The 23,103-nt window shown below is 36.3% G+C and overlaps 2 protein-coding genes across 2 annotated transcripts in view; both read left to right on the top strand.

Moving 5' to 3' along the window:
* LOC107699571 (tetratricopeptide repeat protein 39A-like) overlaps window positions 1-7,745 on the top strand; it is a 26,607-nt gene extending 18,862 nt beyond the window's left edge. The window contains exons 9-20 of the mRNA XM_016500872.1: window positions 494-593; window positions 746-811; window positions 1,848-1,956; window positions 2,063-2,130; window positions 2,296-2,355; window positions 2,469-2,630; window positions 3,177-3,268; window positions 3,561-3,681; window positions 4,067-4,178; window positions 4,444-4,558; window positions 4,852-4,968; window positions 5,875-7,745. Of these exons, the coding sequence (XP_016356358.1) occupies window positions 494-593; window positions 746-811; window positions 1,848-1,956; window positions 2,063-2,130; window positions 2,296-2,355; window positions 2,469-2,630; window positions 3,177-3,268; window positions 3,561-3,681; window positions 4,067-4,178; window positions 4,444-4,558; window positions 4,852-4,968; window positions 5,875-5,992 (1,240 nt within the window). The 3' untranslated portion in view covers window positions 5,993-7,745. The remainder of the gene's footprint in view (window positions 1-493; window positions 594-745; window positions 812-1,847; window positions 1,957-2,062; window positions 2,131-2,295; window positions 2,356-2,468; window positions 2,631-3,176; window positions 3,269-3,560; window positions 3,682-4,066; window positions 4,179-4,443; window positions 4,559-4,851; window positions 4,969-5,874) is intronic.
* A 964-nt stretch (window positions 7,746-8,709) lies between these two features.
* rnf11b (ring finger protein 11b) lies at window positions 8,710-23,059 on the top strand. The gene is made up of 3 exons (XM_016500884.1): window positions 8,710-9,233; window positions 19,805-19,974; window positions 22,183-23,059. The coding sequence occupies exons 1-3, from the start codon at window positions 9,111-9,113 to the stop codon at window positions 22,352-22,354; spliced, it is 465 nt and encodes a 154-aa protein (XP_016356370.1). The 5' UTR covers window positions 8,710-9,110; the 3' UTR covers window positions 22,355-23,059.
* Window positions 23,060-23,103: the final 44 nt, after the last annotated feature.

Raw genomic sequence — 23,103 nt, 5'->3', positions numbered from 1 at the left:
GTTGTTTATGTTTAGGGGAAAGTGTGCGTATGTGTTGTGATACTCTCTAAAATGGCGGAAGACGTAACTCGGTGGAGAAGAATTGTTGAACAAATGTTTATTTTTGTTTTCTTTGAGCTAAAAAAGTATTCTCGTTGCTTCGCAAAACTGAAGTTGAGCCACTGATGTCACATGGACTGTTTTACTGATGTCCTTACTACGTTTCTGGACCTGGGAACATTACAGTTGAGTTGCTGTCTATGCAGGGTCTGAGAGCTCTCCCATTTCATCAAAAATATCTTAATTTGTGTTCCGAAGATGAATGGAGGTCTTACGGGTTTGGAACGACATGAGGGTGAGTAATTAATGACAGAATTTTCATTTTGGGGTGAACTAATCCTTTAATTTTTCTTTATCAAAAGAACTGGTTTTGTGTTGTGTTTTCACTTACACACTTCAATATGTACAGTATATCTGTATGTTTATTTTAACATGTGTTTGTGTTAATTGCAAGGGAGCTACATACAGTCCTGAAATCCGCAAGTTATGTTCACGGTGACAATCATGGTCATTTTGAGGGAGGCGTTAAGCTCGGGGTCGGGGCCTTTAACCTGGTGAGTGCATTGTCATATGTTTTCTTGTGTTTTAGCCTTAAAATACCTTCAAGTGTTCCCTCTTAAATCAAACATGAACATTTATGAATCCTACCATAGAGTTCATTGAGGACAAGTCTGTTTTCTCAACCCCTCACCTGTGTTTCTCCCAGATGCTGTCATTGTTGCCAACACGAACTCTCAGGTTGTTGGAATTTGTGGGCTTCTCTGGTAACAAAGTGAGTATTGTGTAGTACTAAGCTTAGTTTGGCTCTGCTCACATTTGGCGTGTACAAATGAAATTTAATCTGAGCTTGGCTGTTTTTGCTTTCTGTCTGTTTTAGCAATAAAGTGTGTCAAGGTGCATGCTGATGTTTTTTATACTTGTTTGAATGTAGTGAAGCACATAAGTGTGAATGATTTCCTGTGTGTTGTGTCTGTCTTAAAGAAATAGTTCACCCAAAAATGAAAATTTGCTGAAAATGTACTTACCCTTAGGCCATATGTAGATGAGATTGTTTCTTTATCAGAACAGATTTGGAGAAATGAAGCATTACATCACTTGCTCTCCAATGGATCCTTTTTAGTAATGGGTGCCGTCAGAATCATAGTTCAAACCGCTGATAAATGCATTACAAAAATTCACGGGTAATCCACATGATTCCAGTCCATCAATTAGTATTGTAAAGTGAAAAGCTGCATATTTGTAATAAACAAATCCATCATTAATGCATTTTAACATTAGTAATCCACAATGGATTAATCCATAATAAAGTTTCCTGAAGTGAAAAAGTCCATCCTCTGTTGACCTCTCACATCAAAATATAAATGGTGATTATTTCTTTCCTGATTCAGGCAAGACTACTTTTTCACCTGAGAAAGCAATATTATGGATGTCGTATTTTAGGAGCTGTGGTTTGAAGTTAAAAACATCTTAATGATAAATTTGTTTATTACACATATGTAACCCTATGCTTCACAAGATGTTTATTGATGAATTGGAGTTGTGTGGATTACTTGTGGATTATTGTGATGTTTTTATCAGCTGTTTGATCTCTCATTCTGACGGCACCCATTCACTGCATAGGATCCATTGGTGAGCAAGTGATGTAATGCTACATTTCTCTGTTCCAGTGAAGAAACAAACTCATCTTTATCTTGGAGGGTGAGTACATTTTCAGCAAATTTGCAATTTTGAGTGAACTATTACTTTAGGCATGTTCTACAGTTCCATTATTCTACATCTAACACTGTACATATGTGTGTGTGTTTTAGGAGTTTGGTCTTCAGCAGCTCCAGGAGGGCTCTGCTGAGCAAACATTTAGGTCTTTCCTTTGTAACATGTTGTTGCTTTGCTACCACACCTTCATGAGCTTCATTTTGGGTAAGAGAAGATTGCTTCTGAATCACATTTTCAATTCATATTTAACACATCTGAAGTATCAATGTGTTATTTGGTATCTCATTGCATGTATGTGCGTGTCCTTTAGGCACTGGAGAGGGAGATGTGAAAGATGCAGAAAAGCTGTTGCAGCCTTATCTAAAAAAGTATCCAAAGGTACTTGACCACCATTTTCAAATGCAACAGAGTATCCGGTGGAAATATCACAAAAAAATTAACTCTCACTTTCATTTACATTAGAATATGAACAGCTGCCGCAATCACTGTTATTAAATAGTAGAGTATGAATTTTAAATCTGACAACTGCTGTGTTTCTGTCAGGGATCCATTTTCCTGTTCTTCGCTGGTCGAATAGAGGAAATTAAAGGAAATCTCGATGCTGTAGGTGATAGTTTTATCTAATGCATAAAAAGAGAAGTGTTTTGTTTATATTCTTATATATTCTTTTTTTTTTTTTTACTGCCTGTTTGCATATGCATGTTCTTGTTCTGAAGGCTATCAAGCGTTTCGAGGAGTGTTGTGAAGCTCAGCAGGACTGGAAGCAGTTCCATCACATGTGTTACTGGGAACTGATGTGGTGCTTCACCTATAAAAGGCACTGGAAGATGGCCTACTTCTACGCAGACCTGCTCAGCAAAGAGAATTCCTGGTCTAAGGTGAAACCCTAAAATACACAGTTGACTGCTACACTGAATCATTGCTTGATTATTGAATTAAAATGGGTTGAATTTCAAGTTTATTTATACACTTCCATTTAAAGGTTTGAGGTCGGTAAAATTTTTAATTGTTTTTGAAAGAAGTCTCTTATGCTCACCAAGGCTCCATTTATTTGGTCAAAAATACAGTAAAACCAGTAATATTGTGAAATATTATTACGATTTAAAATAACTGTTTTCTATTTTAATTTATTTAAAATTATCATCTATTCCAGTGATGTCAAAGCTGAATTTTTGGCAGACATTACTACAGTCTACATATCATAAATGTTATATATATATATATATATATATATATATATATATATATATATGATGCATTCACTTTTTAATGAAATCGAAGATATGCTCTGGGTTTAAAAGGTCTGCTGATATAACATAAATGGAGGCTGAGGACAATTAATCTCCCGCAGTGATGTTTGTGTTTACTGTGCAGTTCAGAACTCATTGCTCTTTTTTTTTTTCTCTCACACACACTTTTTTCAGGCCACATATGCGTATATGAAAGCTGCTTACCTCAGCATGATGAGTCGTGAGGAATGCCAGCCGTTCGGGGAGAATGAGGTGGCTTTGTTTAGGTAATGGCAAGGGAATGGTGTGCGTGAGCGTGTATGTTCATGTTTGTTCATAAGAGAATGTAATCACATGATTAAATATAATTCTATAAATCGGACAACATGACTATCAGATCAGGAAAAGGTAATTTATATCATATACAGCCTGTACTGTAATGTCATTCAGTTCAAACAAACATTGCAAAAGACCAAATATTTTATCTATATTTTAGCCCATCCTCTTGCAAATATAAAATGGACATTAAATGTACTTTACTGTATTAATACAAACTGTGATCTGTTTGGCACTTTTCAGGCAAGTTCCCAGTCTGAAGCAGAAAATAGCTGGGAAGTCATTGCCCACAGAGAAGTTTGCCATCAGAAAAGCTCGACGCTATAATACAGATAATGCTATTCCTCTTCCTGCACCTCCATTGGTCAGTGTTCAATTTTATACAGATTTTACTGTCTGTATTTATTTGATACTGCAAGTGTCTTTTTGCATAGTTCACACAGGATGTCTTCTTGCATCTTTGGCTGTCATGTCATGTCATTTAGAGTTACCATTCAGATGTATCAAGTCTGATAATGTACATTGGCAATAGTGTACTGCATCTATAAACGGGCTTCCTGTTCTATTCTATTGCGTTCCGTTTTCCTTTTTAGAAGACATCCTGTTTGAAAAGCCCTTTAATTAACAAAGAGTAAGGAATTAGACCATCTTTATTTGTGTAATGCCACTTCAAAACAAACAAAGGGAAACACCTGGACGAGACGCAGTCTAAAATTCATACTCATTGTGAGGGTATGTTTGCACGACAGGAGATGATGTATATCTGGAATGGCTACACTGTGATTGGGAAGCACGAGGACCTTACAGAGGGCATGCTGAAGACCCTGGATGAGGCCCAGCAGACGCTTGAGCAACATCCAAGTAAAATCTCTTTCCAAACAATGCAGTACTGCTTATGCTGGTGTCCACTTTTAAAATAATATTTCACCCAAAAATAATGTAATTATATATTCCCTCATGTCATTTCAAATGATACTCTGCAACAACGATTAATAATGACCATGAGCACCAAAAAGTATCAGTGTAACAGTGTGTTCCACTGAAAAAAAACCTCCACACAGACACTCTCTGTATCACATTTAGCGTTTTTTCTATAACATAAATGTCTCTGTGTGTTTGCCCTCAGGGACCGAGTTCACCACAGATGACCAGTGTGTGGTTAGTCTGCTTAAGGGGCTCTGTCTCAAACACTTGGGTTTCAAGGAAGAAGCTGAACATTACTTCACCCTCGTCCTCTGCAAGTCAGTTTTGCTCTTTTACTGTACAACAAACCACACTAACTTGAAGAGAAGTGTTTGTGGTTTTTCTTGTGAAGACATGGCCTATTTTCTGGTACTGAATCTACAGAAGGGTAGAGTCTCACTTGTAAAATTATGTGTTATGTGATTTTATAGCACAGAATAAGAAATGTTACATGTTTTAATCTCCAGGATGTCACAGATAATAGAGAAAACGTTTTAAACATTCTTAAAGATAGCATCACAAATGCTCTCCTTCTGTCTGTCTGTTTGTGTTTGTGTTTGTACTTGTACAGTGAGAGTCAGATTAAATATGACCACTACCTGGTGCCCAATGCACTTCTGGAACACGGTTTACTGTGTTTGGAGCAGGGCAGAATAGAGGAGGCCATCAAACTTCTGGAGACAGCCAAGTAAGTTCAGTCCTGACAGTGATTGTTTTATACCTCTAAGATAGCAATGTACATAATGTGTGGAGTGACCCTGTTTGCAGAGTTGGTGTCAGAATGTATTATCTAAGGGAGCATTTGGAATTTCAAAGCAGGCACAGATTTGCCACTTTACCCTAACTAAATGTAACACTGCTAAAATTGCTGGTTGTTTTCATCACAGTCTGAAAGATTGATTCGTGGCTTTGTTCGACATGGAAAACCATACCAACTGCTCAAAAAAACAATGTTTATACCTTTTGACCTCACTGTTAAATAAATTTTAAAAAATTAAAAAAAATTTTTTAAATGTATTTTATCATTTTGTATGTAAGTAATGTAATTTCATAATGTAATTTAAAATCAAGTAAAAGTGTATGAAAATAGAAATTATGCTATAAAATTCAGTTATACACAGGTTGCATAATTTGTCACATTGCTGTGGATACATTGCTGTGAAATTGGTTTCACTAATTTTGAAACCATTCAAAATTAGTAAAAAAAACAAAAAGTTAAAAGAATTTTGTATTAGGCAACAAAGTAGTATAATTATATATATATTAGGAGTCTGCATAATTTAATTTCAGATTTGATTTGCTTTAATTGTACTGTAAGATGCCATTGTATTCTTAGATATATTATAATCCCACCAAAAAAAAGTGTGGCATTCAGCATGTTCAGTCATCAACTGAATAAAAACAATTTGACAACTGATTCACAGAATTATTCATTTTATAATCGAGTCGCATATCATGGCTGTTTAACAGATGTAAAACACTCTGACATAATATGAAACACTCGTATTTTATACCTTTATCCTGTTTGATACATGATATACTCAGTCATTGCCTCGTTAGTCTTGAACACTATTAACCATGATTTCTTTGCCAGGCAAAATTACAAAAACTACTCCATGGAATCACGGACTCACTTCCGGATCCAGGCAGCACTACATAAGGCACGAGGCACAGCTGTGAACGGAGACCACTGCTCATCCTCCAGCCCTTAACAGTTGGGGTCATCGCTGGGGTCACAGCAAGCCAAGATCCGGCTTGACATGGGTTGCCATATGTCAAGAGGAGGACTAAAAGAGCACATGACTGATCAGACCCGAGCTGAGCTTATAGTGACTAATCATCTTCATTGAATGACACACACAGAGATTATACAGTACATGGACAACAGCTGCATGAATGATGTTGCGTGAGGTGCAGTGCAGTTCACTTAAGACACAGAAGTGACATCATGCTGTTATGATGTCATATAAATAACATTGTGCTGTTAGAATATTGTAAATGTAACTTTATGATTAATAATAATAATAATAATATAACCCTAGATACAAGTTATATCAGTCCAATAATATTATACTGGTACTTCAGGCTAAAAACATTGTCATTCAGAACAAAAGTAAGGCCATCTGTCAATCATATTGGCTGCTTTCGAAGCTTTTGTTGGTAATGCTCTCCACTGTTGGTCACCCTGTGACATCAGCAGCCTAGATGTGGCTGTGCCTTACAGCTAACTGTTTGATTTGGATTTAAAGCACATGTGCACAAATATTAGTTCACTTTTAATCTTTGGAGTATAAATGGGTTATAAAATAAGCCTATTGTCCAGAGGTTATATGATGAATTGTTCATGGGTTACTCTTTGGTTAGAGTACTGTGGCCTTGTCAAATCTCATGGACAGGATTCCTGTTCTAAGCTTAATTTTTATCACATAACATTGTCTTTGTGTTTCTGTGTACATAATTAGTCTGTTTTAGCAATGTGTTTAAAAAGAAAACAAGCATCTTCATAACAGCAAATAAGGAATGTAAACTAGAAGTTTTATGGGTTTAGTGTTTTTTTTTTTTTTTTTAGTATTTATTCACTCTTGTGGCGCCTTTCAAATTTGTCCCGTTTTAAGTGGGCATCTGAATGTGTCTTTTAGAAAGGCAGTCTCCTTCATGTGGACTTGGTCCAGATCGTACTTGAGCTCAAACAAACAAGTCTTTTAGATACATGCAGGACAGGCTGGCATGCCAGCTCTAGCCAAAGTGAGGGATGCACTGACAACCACTACAGACTTACACTACGAAGAGAAAGAAAATTTGAGCTGGTTCAGGACAGGGGATTGTACTTTGTTCAGTATATGAATGCTACTTCATGGAGCTTTTCCCTGTAGTATGGAGTTCAACCAACTAAACACAGCTGCAGTGTAGTTTTCAAATGCGGTGGTGTATTTTCAGATGTAGTTTTAATCAGACTTTCAAGGCTTGTGTTTTATATTAATTTATCCCAGATTAGTTGAATAGTATCCATGGATGTTTGTTCTTCTGCAGTGTAATCTGAATAGTGCCTGTTTTATGAGATCCAGTTCTACCAAAGTCAAATTTACATTAAGCAAAAACAATCATCAGCTCATGCTGTAACCTTGTGTTTGCTCAGAAATTTCACAGGCAATGTGTTTCATGCTGTGTGCTTCAAATGTGGCAAAACAAAATGTTTGAAAATGAATGATATATGGGTTTTTCATTGTTATTGCTTTTGTTTCTCATTGAAATTCTTCCTGATTTAGATTGATTTTACAGGCTTTGGGCTATAGAGGTCAGCAAATCCTGTATATGGTGGTGCATGGCTACTGTGTAAACACATTCCTGTAAATACTGAACTTACATTTTCTAATTTAAAATGAAATGATATGATAGCATTCCAAAAGACACTTCTTTTGTTTTCCTTATTTGATCTAAGCGGCCTGGCTGCTTAAAGATATAGTCCACCCAAAAAATTGACATTCTGTCCATTCATTGTCTTGCATGAAAAACAAAAGGGGATGTTTAGCAGAATGTCAGCCTCAGTTGCTATTCACTTTCATTGTATGGAAAAAATATGAAGGTGAATGAGGCTGTCATTCTACATTACATTCTGCCGAACATCTCCTTTTGTTCAGGTTTAATATTAAAAAACATGGTCCTATATTTCTGATGAATCTTCATATCTTCAAAACATAAACATAAAAGGGTGATTTAAAATTATATTACAAAAATAAAACTAGTATGGTACATTGTAATCAATAAAAACATCCTGGCTACACTATACATCTGCAGTACACGATGTCAGCATTGTTACTGTTAACTAAAACCAAAACTATTAAAATTAGTTATTTTTAAATAAAGCTGGCATGTATAACAATGTATAACAAAATAAAATATAAATATTAGCTGAAATACTTAAAAACGATGCCTTGGCAACAAACTGAAATAAAATATTTAAGTTGAAGTACTAAAATTATTAAAACTAAACCTGAAATTAAAATAAAATTAAATATTAATGTAAAAACATAAATAATAAAAAATGTCAAACGCACATGAAAAAATTACTAAAACTTCAAACTAAAATTAAAGTCGCCATTCGTTTTCAACACATCGTTTTAGCTACTATGAAAGTGAATAGTGACTGGGTACTGTCATTCTGTCTAATATCTCCTTTTCTGAGATATTAGGCGTTTACCCAACAAAATGAATTACAACAGAATTTTTAATATCGAGCGAACTATGCCTTTAAATCGGCCTAATGCGGTCAAGTTTACAGGCTTTAAACCCCCCTGTTGTTGGTGTTGCAAGTTGGCGATCTGATTGGGTGACGAATAACCACTAAAAACGTCCTTACTAAAAAAGACACCTGCTGATTGGTCCATGCAGCCCGGAGGCGGGACTTAGAATGACTGCCTGAAAGGCAACCTTGCCTGAGTCGCCATTGAGAGCGAGCGCATATTTGATATTGTAGATATTATCGGTTGAAGGCTATCCAGTGTTTACTGTTGAGACGAGGAGAAAAGGACAGCACTACATAACACGGCTTTAGGGCATATAGACGTATTTGACAGGTTTAGATTGTGTGTGTTTACAAAAACATCGTTTCATATCCGTTTTCTGACACTTTTTGCCAGGGTTCTTTGTGTGTCGACAATGGTTTGTTTTTCTCCGTCAGGGTCTCTCATGATGATCGGATCATTTTAAATGAATGATAGAGATTTAGTCATTCTTTTTAAAAGGGCAGAAGTCCGGTTGGAGTGATTAAGGGCGGAAAGGAGGGGATAGACAGGATTTCAACATTTAGACAACAAGGAGTTTGGAAAGGAGATGGGGAATTGTCTGAAATCTCCCACTTCGGATGATATCTCCTTGCTCCACGAATCACAGTCAGACAGGGCCAGTTTCGGTGACGCCAACGATCCGGATCAGGAACCGCCACCTCCATATCAGGTAAGCTAATGAAAAACCGAAAGAATAAACAAAGAAACTTTCCTTTTGGCTGAAATGCTGTGTCTCGAGTCCACGCTCCTGCTTTCTATTGTAAACATTCACGTTGCTATATTCATAATCTGTAATATCTTGCAAAAACAAAAGCATACTAATATACGGAAACATAAATCAGTAGCACCAGGCTCCCGCAGGAGCTCCATCTGTTTAATTTCACCCAAGACAGTGTGCCGTACTAAATCCTCTTTGTTCGACATAAACTTGGCCTACAATTCACGTCAGACTGTCCAGACAGATGGACAGCCTGCTATTTCATTTTTACTGCCGCCTCCTCCGTGGCGTGTTGATTCACCAGCACCAGCTTTATTGCGACAAAGTAACAATTATGATTGTGACGCGCGTTGTTTGCAATTGTGACGTCATAGCGATGTTATTCTCCCTTGTAGTGTTTCCCAACCCGTTTTTGTCCTTTTTAGTATTTACAAAACTTGCATATATTATTGTCATGTTTGTTTTAATCTATTATCAGTTTTAGAAGTACTTTAATTGAAATCGCATACCCCTGGTTGGGAATCACTGTACTAGGGGACCCAGGGGGCTTGGGGTCCCTGCAAACTTTCATAGGGGCTGCAGGAAGGCGTCAAATATTTTAAATAAAACAACGGGGTGGCTTTCCAACATTGTCTTGGAGTCAAAAACATGGGAAACTATGGGATTTTCCCATTTTTACTGACATGTGGAATCAGTTGAAGTTCAAGTCATGAGATCATGTTGTTTAACGTGATGTCATGTGGCATATTACTTTGTTTAAAAGAAAGACATTCATGTCATGTCAGCATGTTGTAACTCTTTCATGGGAACTGGGTTTGACAGGATAGATGTCTTTGTGTTGGGTGAAGCAAACCACTTTTAAACAGATAATCATGAAAGCATTGTGTGCATTAAGCAAACATTTGATGTGCTGTCACTGTGTTTTGACAGAAGCAACATGGTTTATACTGTGCATATGCACTGAACTGAGAGGAAGTTCAAGCTCTATTTGCTGCTGTGAATGCTGTTTCATCCTTTTAGTTGTGTATTGATCTTATCTGCTTTACAAAAAGACAGCAACAAACAGTGCTTCCCCATTAGCAAACTGCCATTGGCCCTTCAGGTTCCAAATGATAGGTAATTGCATCTCAAACAATCATGCAGTAATTTCTTCAGAACTACTGTGACGTAACGGTCTTATAAATCTTATGAAAAACATTCCTTTAGTAGTTTAGAACATTCTCTCCGGGCCTGGTTTCAGTTTTGGCTGGATAATCTAGATGCTGATTGGCACGGAGTGGAAGCAACCACCCAATGAAAGCAGCTGGTAGATGGTGGGACGTTTTGTGCTGTACTCCTTGCACTTCTCAGCTGTACTAACAGCATTCTGCCATTTCCTCCTCCACATATTCGTCTGGAAATAGCCTGAATGTTCTGATGGGCCAGGAGATTGACTCAGAGGAGAACCGCAGTTTATAAAATAGCTTATACAAACCTGTTTATGAAACATTTCTAGGTAGTGTTGCATGTATAATGATCGCAGAAGAGTTATGGTGATCACAGACCTGTTTTTGTGTCATTTTCCAGTGGATTGTGTTTTTGATAAGCACTCTTTAATTTGCTTTTCCAGTGGGTGCTGGTGTTCTGTGGTAGTACTAGTTATTTATTATTTGCACTCCATACAATTAATAATCACATGTTAAATGAAGAAATAGCATCCATTTTTGAAGCAAATCTCTCACATCGTACAGCTCAAGGGTTGAAATGCAAACAGAATTTCATTATAGGATAAATGCACTCTTTCTTGTGGTGCTGGGCTGTGTCTTTCAAGAGGAGGCACCTTTCTGCTGAACGCCAGCAAAAACCGTGCTCAGCTTTCTGTTTTGTGAAGTTATTGAGTCTCTGGGGTGCAAGATCAGACAAGGGTGTAAAAAAAAAAAAAAACGAGCAGAAGAAGACGGCACCGTTCTGAATTCACCCAGCGTTTGTTAACGGCACTGCTGCTCTGTGCAATATTCTGATGGCACGCTTCAGCCTATTGTCAGAATGTTGGACAGACAGGAGGTCTGTTTGAATCACGCAGTGGATGAAAAAATGCACAGGTCCCTTGAGAACCCAAATCATTCCCAATCTCAGCACATTCTTGTGTTGCGACGCTTGCCAAGAATGCTTGACGTTTTTTCCCCCCAGAGTCTCGGGCAGGGAGCTAGAAGGGGCTGTCTGTGCTCTCAAGTATGCACGGAAACTGTTCTGCTTTTTTTTTTTTTAAGTTATAAAGGGATCTTTAAAATGCAGTAGTAGATAGTTGTAAATTGCCTCCTTCATATGCCTTCAAAAACGTGCATCAAATACTTTGCCGCTACTTCTTTCAGAACACAAAGATGCCGTCGTCCAAGTCTTTCTGTTAAAGGGATTATTCACCCAAAAATGAAAATTCTGTCATCTTTTATTCACTTGTCATTTACACAACACACACAGACCTGTATGACTATCTTTTTTCTGTGAAACACAAATGAAGATATGTTGAACTGATATTTGAACCGTTTTTGTTCATACAATGAAAGAACAGCACTGGACCCCATTGACTTTCATTATATAGATTAAAAAAAACACCTTATAACGTTTTTTTGTGGTCTACAGAAGAAAGTCGTACAGGTTTGGAATGACATGAGGGTAAGTAAATGATGACAGAACTTTAATTTTTGAGTCTACTATCCCTTTAAGGTTTCTCTCATTACATGCCACATTAAGTGTGTGCAGAATAGGATAAGTATGTGTGCATGAAGCTAATTTACATCATCAGGAAATGGAGCGGTAATGTTAGCAGAGGGCTCAACAGATTTTTTTTTTCAGCTTGTACAGTAGTTTAGATTTGCAATTTGCACTCCAATATCTATAAATCCATAAATTATATGATGAGCATTGCAATTTGAGTGAAAAGTCAGCCATTATTCCAGGCTTTACTGTCACATGATCCTTCAGAAGTCATTCTAATAAGAAACATTTCTTATTACTATATTGAAAACAGCTTGATGTATTTTGTAATCATTTACATATTTTTCTTTGAATGAAAGGTTTGAAGAACAGCATGTATTTGAAACAAATGTTTTGTATCATTACAGATGTCTACTTTTTAACTTTAACTTTTTTTATTTAGTCAGTCAATTTATTTCAATTTTCTGTAAAGCATTTCCGTTTAGGATTTCTGTACTAGTTGATGTCTTATCAATGCTCTCATGGTTCCTGGCTTTCTTTAGCTGCTATGTTAAGCAGCATTAGCACCATTGTATAAGGAGCTCTGTAGAGTTAGCCTAGTTTCACACCCTGTGACTCAGACAGAGACTAAACAGATGAGAACGACTCTATTTCGGAATAACAGCCAGATCCCTTCCACTATGATCTGCATGACTGAACAGTAAATACAGTTCATGCAGTAAAGCCAAACTGCATTATTGTTTTGATGCTGTATTGTGAATCTAATTGAAACAGGAAGTGAACTTGAGGGAATGATGAGGAGACAGACAGGAGTGTAATATGAGGTCTTCCTGGTAGTTTGGAAAGCAGCTGACAGCATTTGCTGACTCATGCGTGAGGCTGGACGAGGTGAGATAAGCGTATCTGTGTGAGAGAGAAAGGCCGTGTAGGTGCCAACATTAGAAATAGTGGAGGTTCCCATTAGCCTTACAAAAAGTGTTGTGGCTTGCTCACCTCTCTAGTCGTCAATCGATTCCTTTCTCTTTTTTCGGTTCATGCTGGTTACTTCATGCTGTATTTGCTTCATCTAACAGGCTGCTTTCTCTGTTCTCTGACATGGAGGCCTCACGTCACCTAGTAGCCAGACAGCTCAGCTACCTGTCTGCTTTCTCCCACATACACACTAGATTCTTCAGACATGGGCACTTTTGGCCCTGTAGTCTTTTAGACAATACATTGTGAACTTTTCCACCACTTCTCAGATGTGCAATTGTGTTTAATAGCATTGTATGTTGTACATGATGGTGGAAATGACATTTTAACTTTTAATTTTAATTTTTTTACATTTCTGGATTGAAATGATAGACAATTTGGTCTTGCTAAGGCTAATTTTGTAGCTAGCATTATATGTATTCTAAATACAATTAAATACTTTCACACTTTTGATTGGAAATAAAACTATTCTGTTCACAATTTATATTTGCTTGTTTTATCATTTGTGAAGAAAATATTTAATCTCAAGCTCTTCACTGATGCTTTTAAAACGTAGAACTTGAGGCAAAATTGTTTGACAGTAGAAATGATGCAGCTTAGAGACTTGTGTGACAATTGATAGAATAATATAGTAATAAAATGAAAATAATATAAAAAATGAAAAATAATATAAAATAATGAAAAATAATTTCACACATATTGAAATGTTTATGGTAGAAAGTTATTAATATTTCTGTGATGGATATTCATTCAGTACAGGAGTCCTAGTCACACGTTTATTTGTTTATTTTTTATGTATTTTCAATGAGCCTTGTACAATACGGTGTTGAATGTAGGGCTGTCACTTACGATGTTTTTATTTGTGTGAACTTTAATTACAGCAGTTTCTCTGACTAGGGTCTGTCGGATGGATCAATGTATGGATCAAATGTTTAGGGGTTCAAACCTGCAACCTTTCAGTTATCCGCTCAGGTCCTTAACACTAGACCTAAGTGGCTACTCACACCAATGAAGCTAAAACAATTAAAAACTCTTAACTAATTCTTCAAAACAGTAAAGCTTGTTGAGAATGACTGGAGTAAAGTGGGGCAGAAGGAGAGTATTTTCTCTGGCTGATACGCTCATTGCTTATGAAAGAGGGATTTGAAGAAAGGTGTTGATTTCTATGAGGGGAAATCCATGGTTTACACAATGAACCATTCTTTGGAGATAAACGTCTACAAAGTGTGAAGAAACAGGCCTGCAGCTTTTAAAGTGTCAGAAACTAAACATTTAACCATTCAATGCCCTGAATCTGTGTAACATTACATATAGTACACGGTAAAAAAATGCAAAACATCCATTTTAAAAGAAGTCTTATGATTTAAACACAGGAAATGCCATATCATTTGTACTTTTAAAGGATTCACCAAAAATGTATTTAGCTAGTGTACTGTATAAAAAAGTAGTTGTAAGCAAATGTTCTCCCTGTAACCAAATTGTGCTGAAACTGTGCGTGAGTACTTGTCTCTAAACCGTATGTCGATGTAATTTGGGTGTCACACTGCTTAAGAGCCATTTTACACGCATGTACATGTATGTGTGATGACGAGAGTGTATTAGTGTTTGGTAATGGAGACCTGATTTTGTGCTGAGCTGGTACAGACTGTTTCTGCACCACTGACTTGAGTAGCACTCAAACAAGCTGTTTGTTTAACCTTCCTGTGCTCAGATAAGCGTCCACCTTCTCAGTCCACTCACTGCTAAGAAAAGGAGGACAAAGTGTGTGGGAGACAGAAAAAAAAAAAGAGTTGATTGCCCTGGAGTGGAGCAGGTGCAGAAAAATGTTGTTCCCGTAACACTTGTCGATATATTTACATACACTTTGAAAGTTTAATTTCAGCCTGAATAAAAAAAAAATGTTTTTGAAAATGTCGTGAATGTTTTAGTTTGGGTGAAATCACAACAGAATGGTTTTTGTGAAGTTGGACTAAGATATTTAGATTTTTTTTTTTTCTTGCTCTCTTATAATTTTCGTCTAGATTTCATGCTCTAATAGCAGTCATATTTTTTCTTTGCATGACCATTTTCTGTCTGACCCTTATAATTAAGAATGAGTAGAATTGATGTTACACTGGGGTCAGTTACGTTTTATTTTATTTGTATTTTTTTAGGAAATTAATACTTCTAATCTGCAACAACACATTAAATTGATCAAAAGTGACAGTAAAGACATTTATAATGCCCTTTTTTTATTAAATGCTGTTCTTTTGGACCTTCTATTCATCAAAGAATCCTAAAATCATGTGACACTGATTTTTCATCAAATTCCTCAATTCATTCCTCAGTTCATAGGAATAAATTATAGCACACTACAGATTTTCACACTGAAAAATGCTTGATTCAGTGTTACAATTACATTAAAAATTTTAATAATTTGTTACAACGTTAATGTTTTTACTGTTTTTCATCTGATAAAAGATAAAATTAAATTCTTACTGACCCTGTAAGTCTTGATTGGTTGTGTGTATATATATATACTGTATATATATGTATGTGTGTGGTGTGTATTTAATTTTTTTGTTAGATGTACTTGGTGTAAATTGTTCACATTTAATGCTGTCACCTTAATTAAGATTTTAATTGCTTTTGTGCCAGGTAAATATCACTCTGATTGCAAAAACACAGTATATCCTTTGTTAGTAATGTATTTGAAGATATATGCCTCTTTAGCAGCTTCATTACAGTGAGCTTCTTTGTCTTGTTAGCATATGAGTAGCTTGGGAAGCTAATGTTAAAAGTAGCAGTGTTGGAGATGCTAAAGTAGCTCCTCCTCCTCATACTGTCTGTAGTCTCTGTCCACTGTGTAGGGCGGTTGAGCGTCTGGCTGAGTCATGCTAGCCTGTAGCCTTATTTTGGGCTAATCGAGTGAGGTACACCTACAGGAATGTGAAGCACAGATGACTTCATTTCTATGTTTGTTGTGAAAGCACTGAATCAGCCTTGACATTGATTTGATTTCTGATACAAAGATGAAGTCAGTAGATGACAGTGTTATCAGGAGTAACAGTTGTTTTACTGGTTTATAGTTTTTATAGATTTTGAGGCAGTAGAAGCATACAGTGTGATGAAGGTTTGGATTCTTTTGTTTAGTCCAGTGAGTCCAGAGAGGGAGTGGTGCTTTCAGCCTTTACTGGAACAGAGTCGGAGAAAGAGAGCAGAAAATGGACCGCTGGACGGTTTGTCTGCTCCAGTAATGAGGGAGGGCCGGATACTGGACGACATGCTTTGTTTAGCACCCAAAGCCTACCAGACCAAACAGAATTCCCCACTCGCCAGCTCTGTTTTTTTTTTTTCTTTCTTTTCCACGCTTCCTTCATCTCTTTGTCTCAGACTGTCTGTATCTTTGAACCAATCAAATCATTCTCTCTTGCACTCGTGGTGTTGGAGTGTCTGATGCTGTTCATGTTGTTCTCAAACGAGCAATTTTAACAGTCTGTAGCTCTGTGCTCTTGATGCCTGAAATATGATATGTCCAAATAAATTGGTCTTGTAACATACTGTCTATTAGGATGCCTTTGTCTGGTAAATGTTTAAAGGTAGTATACAGTAGATGTATACCTCACTGCTTATAATACCCCACAAAATGTATTTGAATGTGATGATTTTCTTTTTCTTGTCAGTGTTGTTTAATTATATATTAACAAGGTAAGGGTTTGTTTTATTGATATATTTACAACTTGTAGGGTGTAACGATCCATCGATGTGGATCGATACATAGGGTTGTCACGATAAATGCAGTATTGTAATATCGCAGTCAGAGTTGGGTATAACGCATTACTGTATTCTAATTACTTTTCCTGATAACACAGTAATGTAATGCATTACATTTTTAATTTATGTAATTTGATTACAATTACTAATGTCGATAAATTACGTTTCTTAATTTACAAATGCAGTTTTAAGAAGAAATATTAAGTAAAAATGCATTTTAAAATCATGTTTTGCGCGTCAGTATGCCCTTTAATAAATCACCGGAGAATGCAAGCTAAAATGCAGATGAGTCGTACAACATTTAGATGCAATGAAAGGTTGCCTATAATATTTCAAAATGTTGCACTCGATTTCACATATTTTAGTCTGGCATTATAATTTGGGAAAAGTCCAAGTAGTAAATGCAAGCTAAATACTTAATACTTAGTATTTAATAGTTAATAATACTTAGCAAATACTTAATACTTGCTGTCAAAAAATAGTGTTCACAAAACACTGATGTGACCTTTTTTAAATTGATGAGTCTCTATGATTTATTACAGTATTTCTACAGAGAAAGCATTATAGCATTTAAATATTTGCTTGGTTATATCAGTCTGATTAAGTCAGTCTGAATCTTGTGTCCTTAATTATGTAATTGTTTTTAATGCTACATATTTTATATATTTATATATAAAATATATATTATAAAATATTATTTTATAAAATTATTATTAACTATTATACAGTATATTAGATTTTATATTATATATTTTAAAATATTTAGTCATATCTACATTTCTAAATCAGCCTGTTCAACATATTTTATATATTTTATTGTCATATGAAAATTTTGCTTTGTTTGTTTAAACATCCTGACCAGCCCAAAATATGATATATTATATTATATTATATATTTTTATATATATTTTATATTTATAATATTAAATTTAAATGTCATATCAAAACTTTGTTTTGTTTGTTTGAACATGCCAACCAGCCCATCTATTCTTCGGCCATTAGCAGATGGGGTGAGTGTTTAGATTAATTTTGTTGTTCCGTTTGGTGATTCTAGTGCCACAAAAATTATATACATTGCCTTTAAGATGTACCTTAATACATAAACGCTGCCTGTGAAGTCATTGACTGACTAGGCAGCGACTCAGCCTTTGTTAGCTTTCCATAAAGTGAAACACAAGAGTTTCAGAGAAGATGACGCCACCGTTGTCAGAGCGATCATGTTTCGATTTGACTTAAGCACACACACACCTTTATTTGCTGGACCACAGAGTGCTGACCTCTACATTATGAGTGTGTACGTGCCTCACAAATGTTCTTTCTATTGGTAGTGTCTTTAGCCAGTGTGCAAATAAGTGTGTATTTAAATAGGTAGTGTAACCTGTCTGATGTGTCCGTTATGTGATTGTATTCAATATGGCCGTTGCGTGACCTAATTCTCAAGTGAGCGCTGAACCTGATCTTAGAGCTCACCTTTAATCTGATCTGAAAACAGAACTCTGCACTACGCCATGGTTGCTTTTCCCAGCAGCACCTCTGAGTCCTCCGGCCTGGTTTCTACAGAACATGTCTCACTCCTGCCTATGGGCTTTACTCCCCTGTGTGGAAACCTGTCCTAATTCTGATTAATCGTTATAGTGGTGCGTGCCTATATGAATGTGGGTTAGAAGTTTATAATGTAAAGGAAGTAATAAATATCTGCAAAGTATGATTATCCATGGAGCAATATCTGTAGATTTGGCCGTGTGTGGCTGTTCTGAGCCAAAGCAGTGCTGATTTTTGTTGTTGTTCCCAAGACTGCGAGCTCTCAGAGTGTGAAACCTCCAGTCCAATAACCATCAACACCACCATTCACAAATCATCACTCATTTACATGGCTAGATTATTGTAGGGTTTTAAAGGGAGATGTGATCTGAACTCCAGGGTACAATCGTTGACACCTGAAACAATACATTAATGTCCTCTCTTGGGTTTAGTGGTTATTTAATGGTATTATGCTGTAATGGTGGTTAGGTTCATACAGATTATGCACAGGGGTATGTAAATTTATGAGAAAAGAGAGGTATGTAATATTGTAAGCAGAACAGTAAGATGTTAAACATTTAGAAAATAATAAAAAAAGGGATAAAAACTTACTACACACAGACACATATGTGTGTGTATATTAGGGCTGCTTGATTATGGCAAAAATCATAATCACGATTATTTAACATGACTGAGTGGGCCACATTACCAAAAATATGTATATATGTTTGTGTGTGTATGCACAAAATTCTATTCATTTATATTTTATATATTTAATTTTTATTGTATATAATTTGTTGTGTGTGTGTGTGTATGGAATTTTTATTAAATAAATGTTAATTTCTATATATTATTGCATAATTATTTTTTATGTTTTATTATTATACATTATAATTTATATAATTGAAGTCCTGAAGAAGTTGCATAATATTTATTTTAAATATATTAATCAGGGGAGTGCTAAAAAAAAATAACGATCATGGGTGTGAAAACTGTGAAAAAAAATAAGTCTCATAAGAACTGTTATGCAGATTTTACAGTGTATAATAGAAGTTTTGCTCTTTATGAAATTCAAATAAATGCTTATATTTTGATTCTCATTTGCTATGAACAGTACTGTGACATCTACTTGTTCTAATGACAGCCTTAAATACCTTATTTGCAGTTTTTAGCAGAATGCATAGCACACAGAGCTTAAGCATGCTCACAGTCTCCCAAACAGCATTCATTAGTGAATGCTGAGCAGGCGCCTGTCTCAATGGGAGCTATTGTTCACCTCCCTCTCTTCATAAGTACCCTTTGGACTCAATATGGTCCCATTTGGGCTTCTCACATCAAAATGGTGCAAAAAGGGAGAGATCGCCCCCTAGTGGAGCTTTAGTTGCACGTGCCTCAAATATTAAGATGCTTACTCATAACTGTATTAAGCATTATTTAGCTGTGTAGTCAATTCTGGATTTGCTTGGTCATATATGACTTTGCGTTATATTGAGTGGCATAGAAGACGTTAAAGATTTCAAACCTAATCCATGAATATTCACTATTGTTATATGTTCTTATGCCATACGTGTGTGTGTTTTCAGGAGCAGATCCATGTGCCCGTGTATCACCCCACTCCCAGCCAGGCCCGGCTGGCAACCCAACTGACTGAAGAGGAGCAGGTGCGGATCGCTCAAAGGATCGGCCTCATCCAGCATCTTCCCAAAGGTGTCTACGATCCAGGCAGTGACGGCACTGAGAAGAAGATTAGAGAGTAAGTGATGAGACTGTGTGCCTGTCTCTTTGTTTCTTAGTAATATTAAAGGTATTGAAGGCACCATCTAGGAGCACCATTTTTTTTTTTCAATCTAGCTCAAAAACTTAAATTCCTTTCCTTTCACTATAAATATGCACATGAAAGCACAGCATATTTATAGTGAAATGAATCAGGTTAAGATGAAATCTGCTATTACTATGACTATGGTAGCATGTTCAATTATGAGATTATTTAAATGTTTAACGGAATTAGGCCTATATTTATAATGCTTTGCTTTATGGAATTTAATTATCATCAGCGAGTAGCAGCGAGGATGCAATGAATTGTTCAAAAGTGACAGTAAATGCATTTAAAAATGTTGCAAAAGATTTAAATTTTAAATAAATGCTTTTTTTTTTTTTTTTTACTTTCTATTCATCATAGAATCCTGGAAAGATGTATCACGGTTTCCACAAAAATATTAAGCAGTACAACCATTTTCAACATTGGCAATAATATATGTTTAAGCAGCAAATCAGCATATTAGTATGATTTCTGAAGGATCATGTGACACTGAAGACTGGAGTAATGGCTGCTGAAAATTCAGCTTTGCCATCACAGGAATAAATTGCATTTTTAAATTAGTGCTGTCAATCAATTAAAAAAATTAACTAATGCACATTTCTTCTGAAATTAATCGCGATTAATCTCACCTAACATTTAAAGTTTTTAAATATACTTTTATTTTGCTATAATTTCACATTCAATCTTCAAATTAATGTAGAAACAACATAAACACAGTATATTTTTCATATTTGTTTAAAGGCATCCACAATACTACTGATGTCTCTATGAAATTGTTTATCCCCCCTAATATTTAACCACTGACTATAGGCATTCATATAGTATAAATGAGAGCTATAACTTTTAACATTTATTAGACTTAAAAAAAAAAAAACTTCTAATTTAAGTGAACTTAAAACAATCTTCACATAAACCCATTATAAAAAAATATACCTGTGCCCTTCAGCAAGTAGGAAATATACAGAAATTGAATAAAGTTATCAAACACTAAATTCTAAATTAAATCTAGATGATTCCTTAAACAAGTTATTGATTTCTTGTTTGTTTGTTTTTTTTCTTTTGTTCTTTGATTTACAGACATCACAGCAGCTTGGTTATTAGGTTATTTTGGCTGCTGAACATGACGCGGATCTGACATGCATCGTATTTTCTCACTACTCTTTACCTTTTCTGAGTCTGACCCACTTGTGAATCGTGTTGTGTTATAGATGAGGGAGACAGTGCTGGGGTGCTCCAGGACAGTTTTACAAATCACTGCATTTCAGAGTCATGTTCTAAATGTGACTCATATATAACAAACATTTACATGCATGCACAGTTTAAGGCAACTTTAATCGCCTTTCTGGTAACTTCATGACTTAACTGACGACATAACTATGACATTGCATGCTCGTCACCTGTACCTTTTCCATGCTTGTTTGACTCGCGCCTGGCGCTGAGGCGAAGTTGGAGTGCACGTCTGAAAGTCTCCCGTTTGATGTGGTCGTAAAGACGTTCTGCGTCTAAATAAACACAATTCTTGTCAAGAAAAAAAGACAGAAGCAGCAGTTGTGAGTGGGGTGGCCAACCCTGGCTCCACCCCTGCGTTAATTACGTTAAATATTTTTAACTCGTTAACCTGAAAACATTAATCCCCTACGTTAATGCGCTAATTTTGACAGCACTATTTAAAATATATTAAAATAGAAAACTAATATTTCTTTCTCTCTTTTTTTTTTAACTGTATTTTTGATAAAAAAACTGCAGCCTTGGTGAGCATGAGATATTTCTTTCAAAAACATTAAAAGATCATAACAACCCCAAATTTTTAAATGTTGGTTTATATATTCCCAGAATGCTCAAATCTAAATGAATCCAAGCAACATGAAGCAGGTTTACAAGATGTAAACCTTAACGAGGACATCTCAGAAGTGTCTGTTCCTGACCATTCTGTTGTGCGACTATTGAATTATTTTTGAATTACAGTTCAGTAAATTCATCTTCCTGTCATTCTAATTCAATTTCCGATTCAACATCCGGCAGGGTGTGACCAACTTTTAAATTCTGCATTATGCCCGACTCTGTCAGCAGCCTATGGAAACGCTGTGCCCTTTGTTGCCAAGCTTATCGTGGTGTGTGTTAACACGTTCTCTCTTTGCGCAGGTGTGTGATCTGCATGATGGACTTTGTGTATGGAGACCCCATCCGGTTCCTCCCCTGCATGCACATCTACCACCTGGACTGCATAGATGACTGGCTGATGAGGTCCTTCACGTGTCCCTCCTGTATGGAGCCTGTAGATGCTGCCTTGCTCTCATCCTACGAAACTAACTGACTACTGCCTGCACTGATCCCCGCCGTACACACACACGCACACAACCCTTGAGTCCTGTCCTCACACGGCCCTTTGCATAAAGAGACAAACTGTCTGCTCGCCTTGGGTGTGGGATGGTGTGCCTGTGGCATCATGGGATAAAGGAGGCCACAGTGATAATTAAACCTCTCCTGCATTGTCCTGCTGGACGGGGAAATCTGCAGGAGCCATTTTGCACCCTGAAAACTTTATCATGTGATTCCTTTGTCTCTCATTGACGACACCTAGACAAGCCGGTCACGCACCTTTCCACTGTAGCAACACTTACACTGGAAGGAGACGAACCTACTGGAGTACTTTTAAAAATGCATCTTTAACATTGTCTCTATTTCTTTCTTTCTTTCTCGGTGTCTGTTTCCATAAAGGGCTCGTTTCATTTCTGCTGAAGCTGCAGTGGAGCAAAACAAATGGCATTGCACATACACACACAAAGAAAGAAGAAAAAAAAGTTTCATCATGAATTTTTGCACTTTTGACTCAAAGAATTAAGCCCAACTTGAGCACACATATGTGCACGCATGAATCATCACGCAAGACTTTTGTTTAACCACATGTAAGCTTTTGAGTTTGTAGGTTTGTTTGGATGTTTTAAACTACTCAATGAACACTTCAGCTACCCAATGTGTGTTGAGAAATTTGCATTTCTCTCTATCGCTTGTGAGCACCAAATCTGAATGGATTTGGTGCAGCAATTAAATTATGTAAATTAT

The sequence above is a fragment of the Sinocyclocheilus anshuiensis genome, unplaced genomic scaffold (assembly GCF_001515605.1).
Source record: "Sinocyclocheilus anshuiensis isolate Anshui unplaced genomic scaffold, SAMN03320099.WGS_v1.1 scaffold477, whole genome shotgun sequence".
Classification (NCBI taxonomy): Eukaryota; Metazoa; Chordata; class Actinopteri; order Cypriniformes; family Cyprinidae; genus Sinocyclocheilus; species Sinocyclocheilus anshuiensis.
The sequence above is the reverse complement of the archived record's forward strand: the minus strand, read 5'-3'. Positions and strand labels throughout refer to the sequence as shown.

Excerpts from the sequence above, each read along its gene's own strand:
- rnf11b (XM_016500884.1), top strand. The coding sequence starts at position 9,111 with ATGGGGAATTGTCTGAAATCTCCCACTTCGGATGATATCTCCTTGCTC. Across the intron at positions 9,234-19,804 it reads AACCGCCACCTCCATATCAG|GAGCAGATCCATGTGCCCGT; the intron begins GTAAGCTAATGA and ends GTGTGTTTTCAG. Across the intron at positions 19,975-22,182 it reads ACTGAGAAGAAGATTAGAGA|GTGTGTGATCTGCATGATGG; the intron begins GTAAGTGATGAG and ends CTCTTTGCGCAG.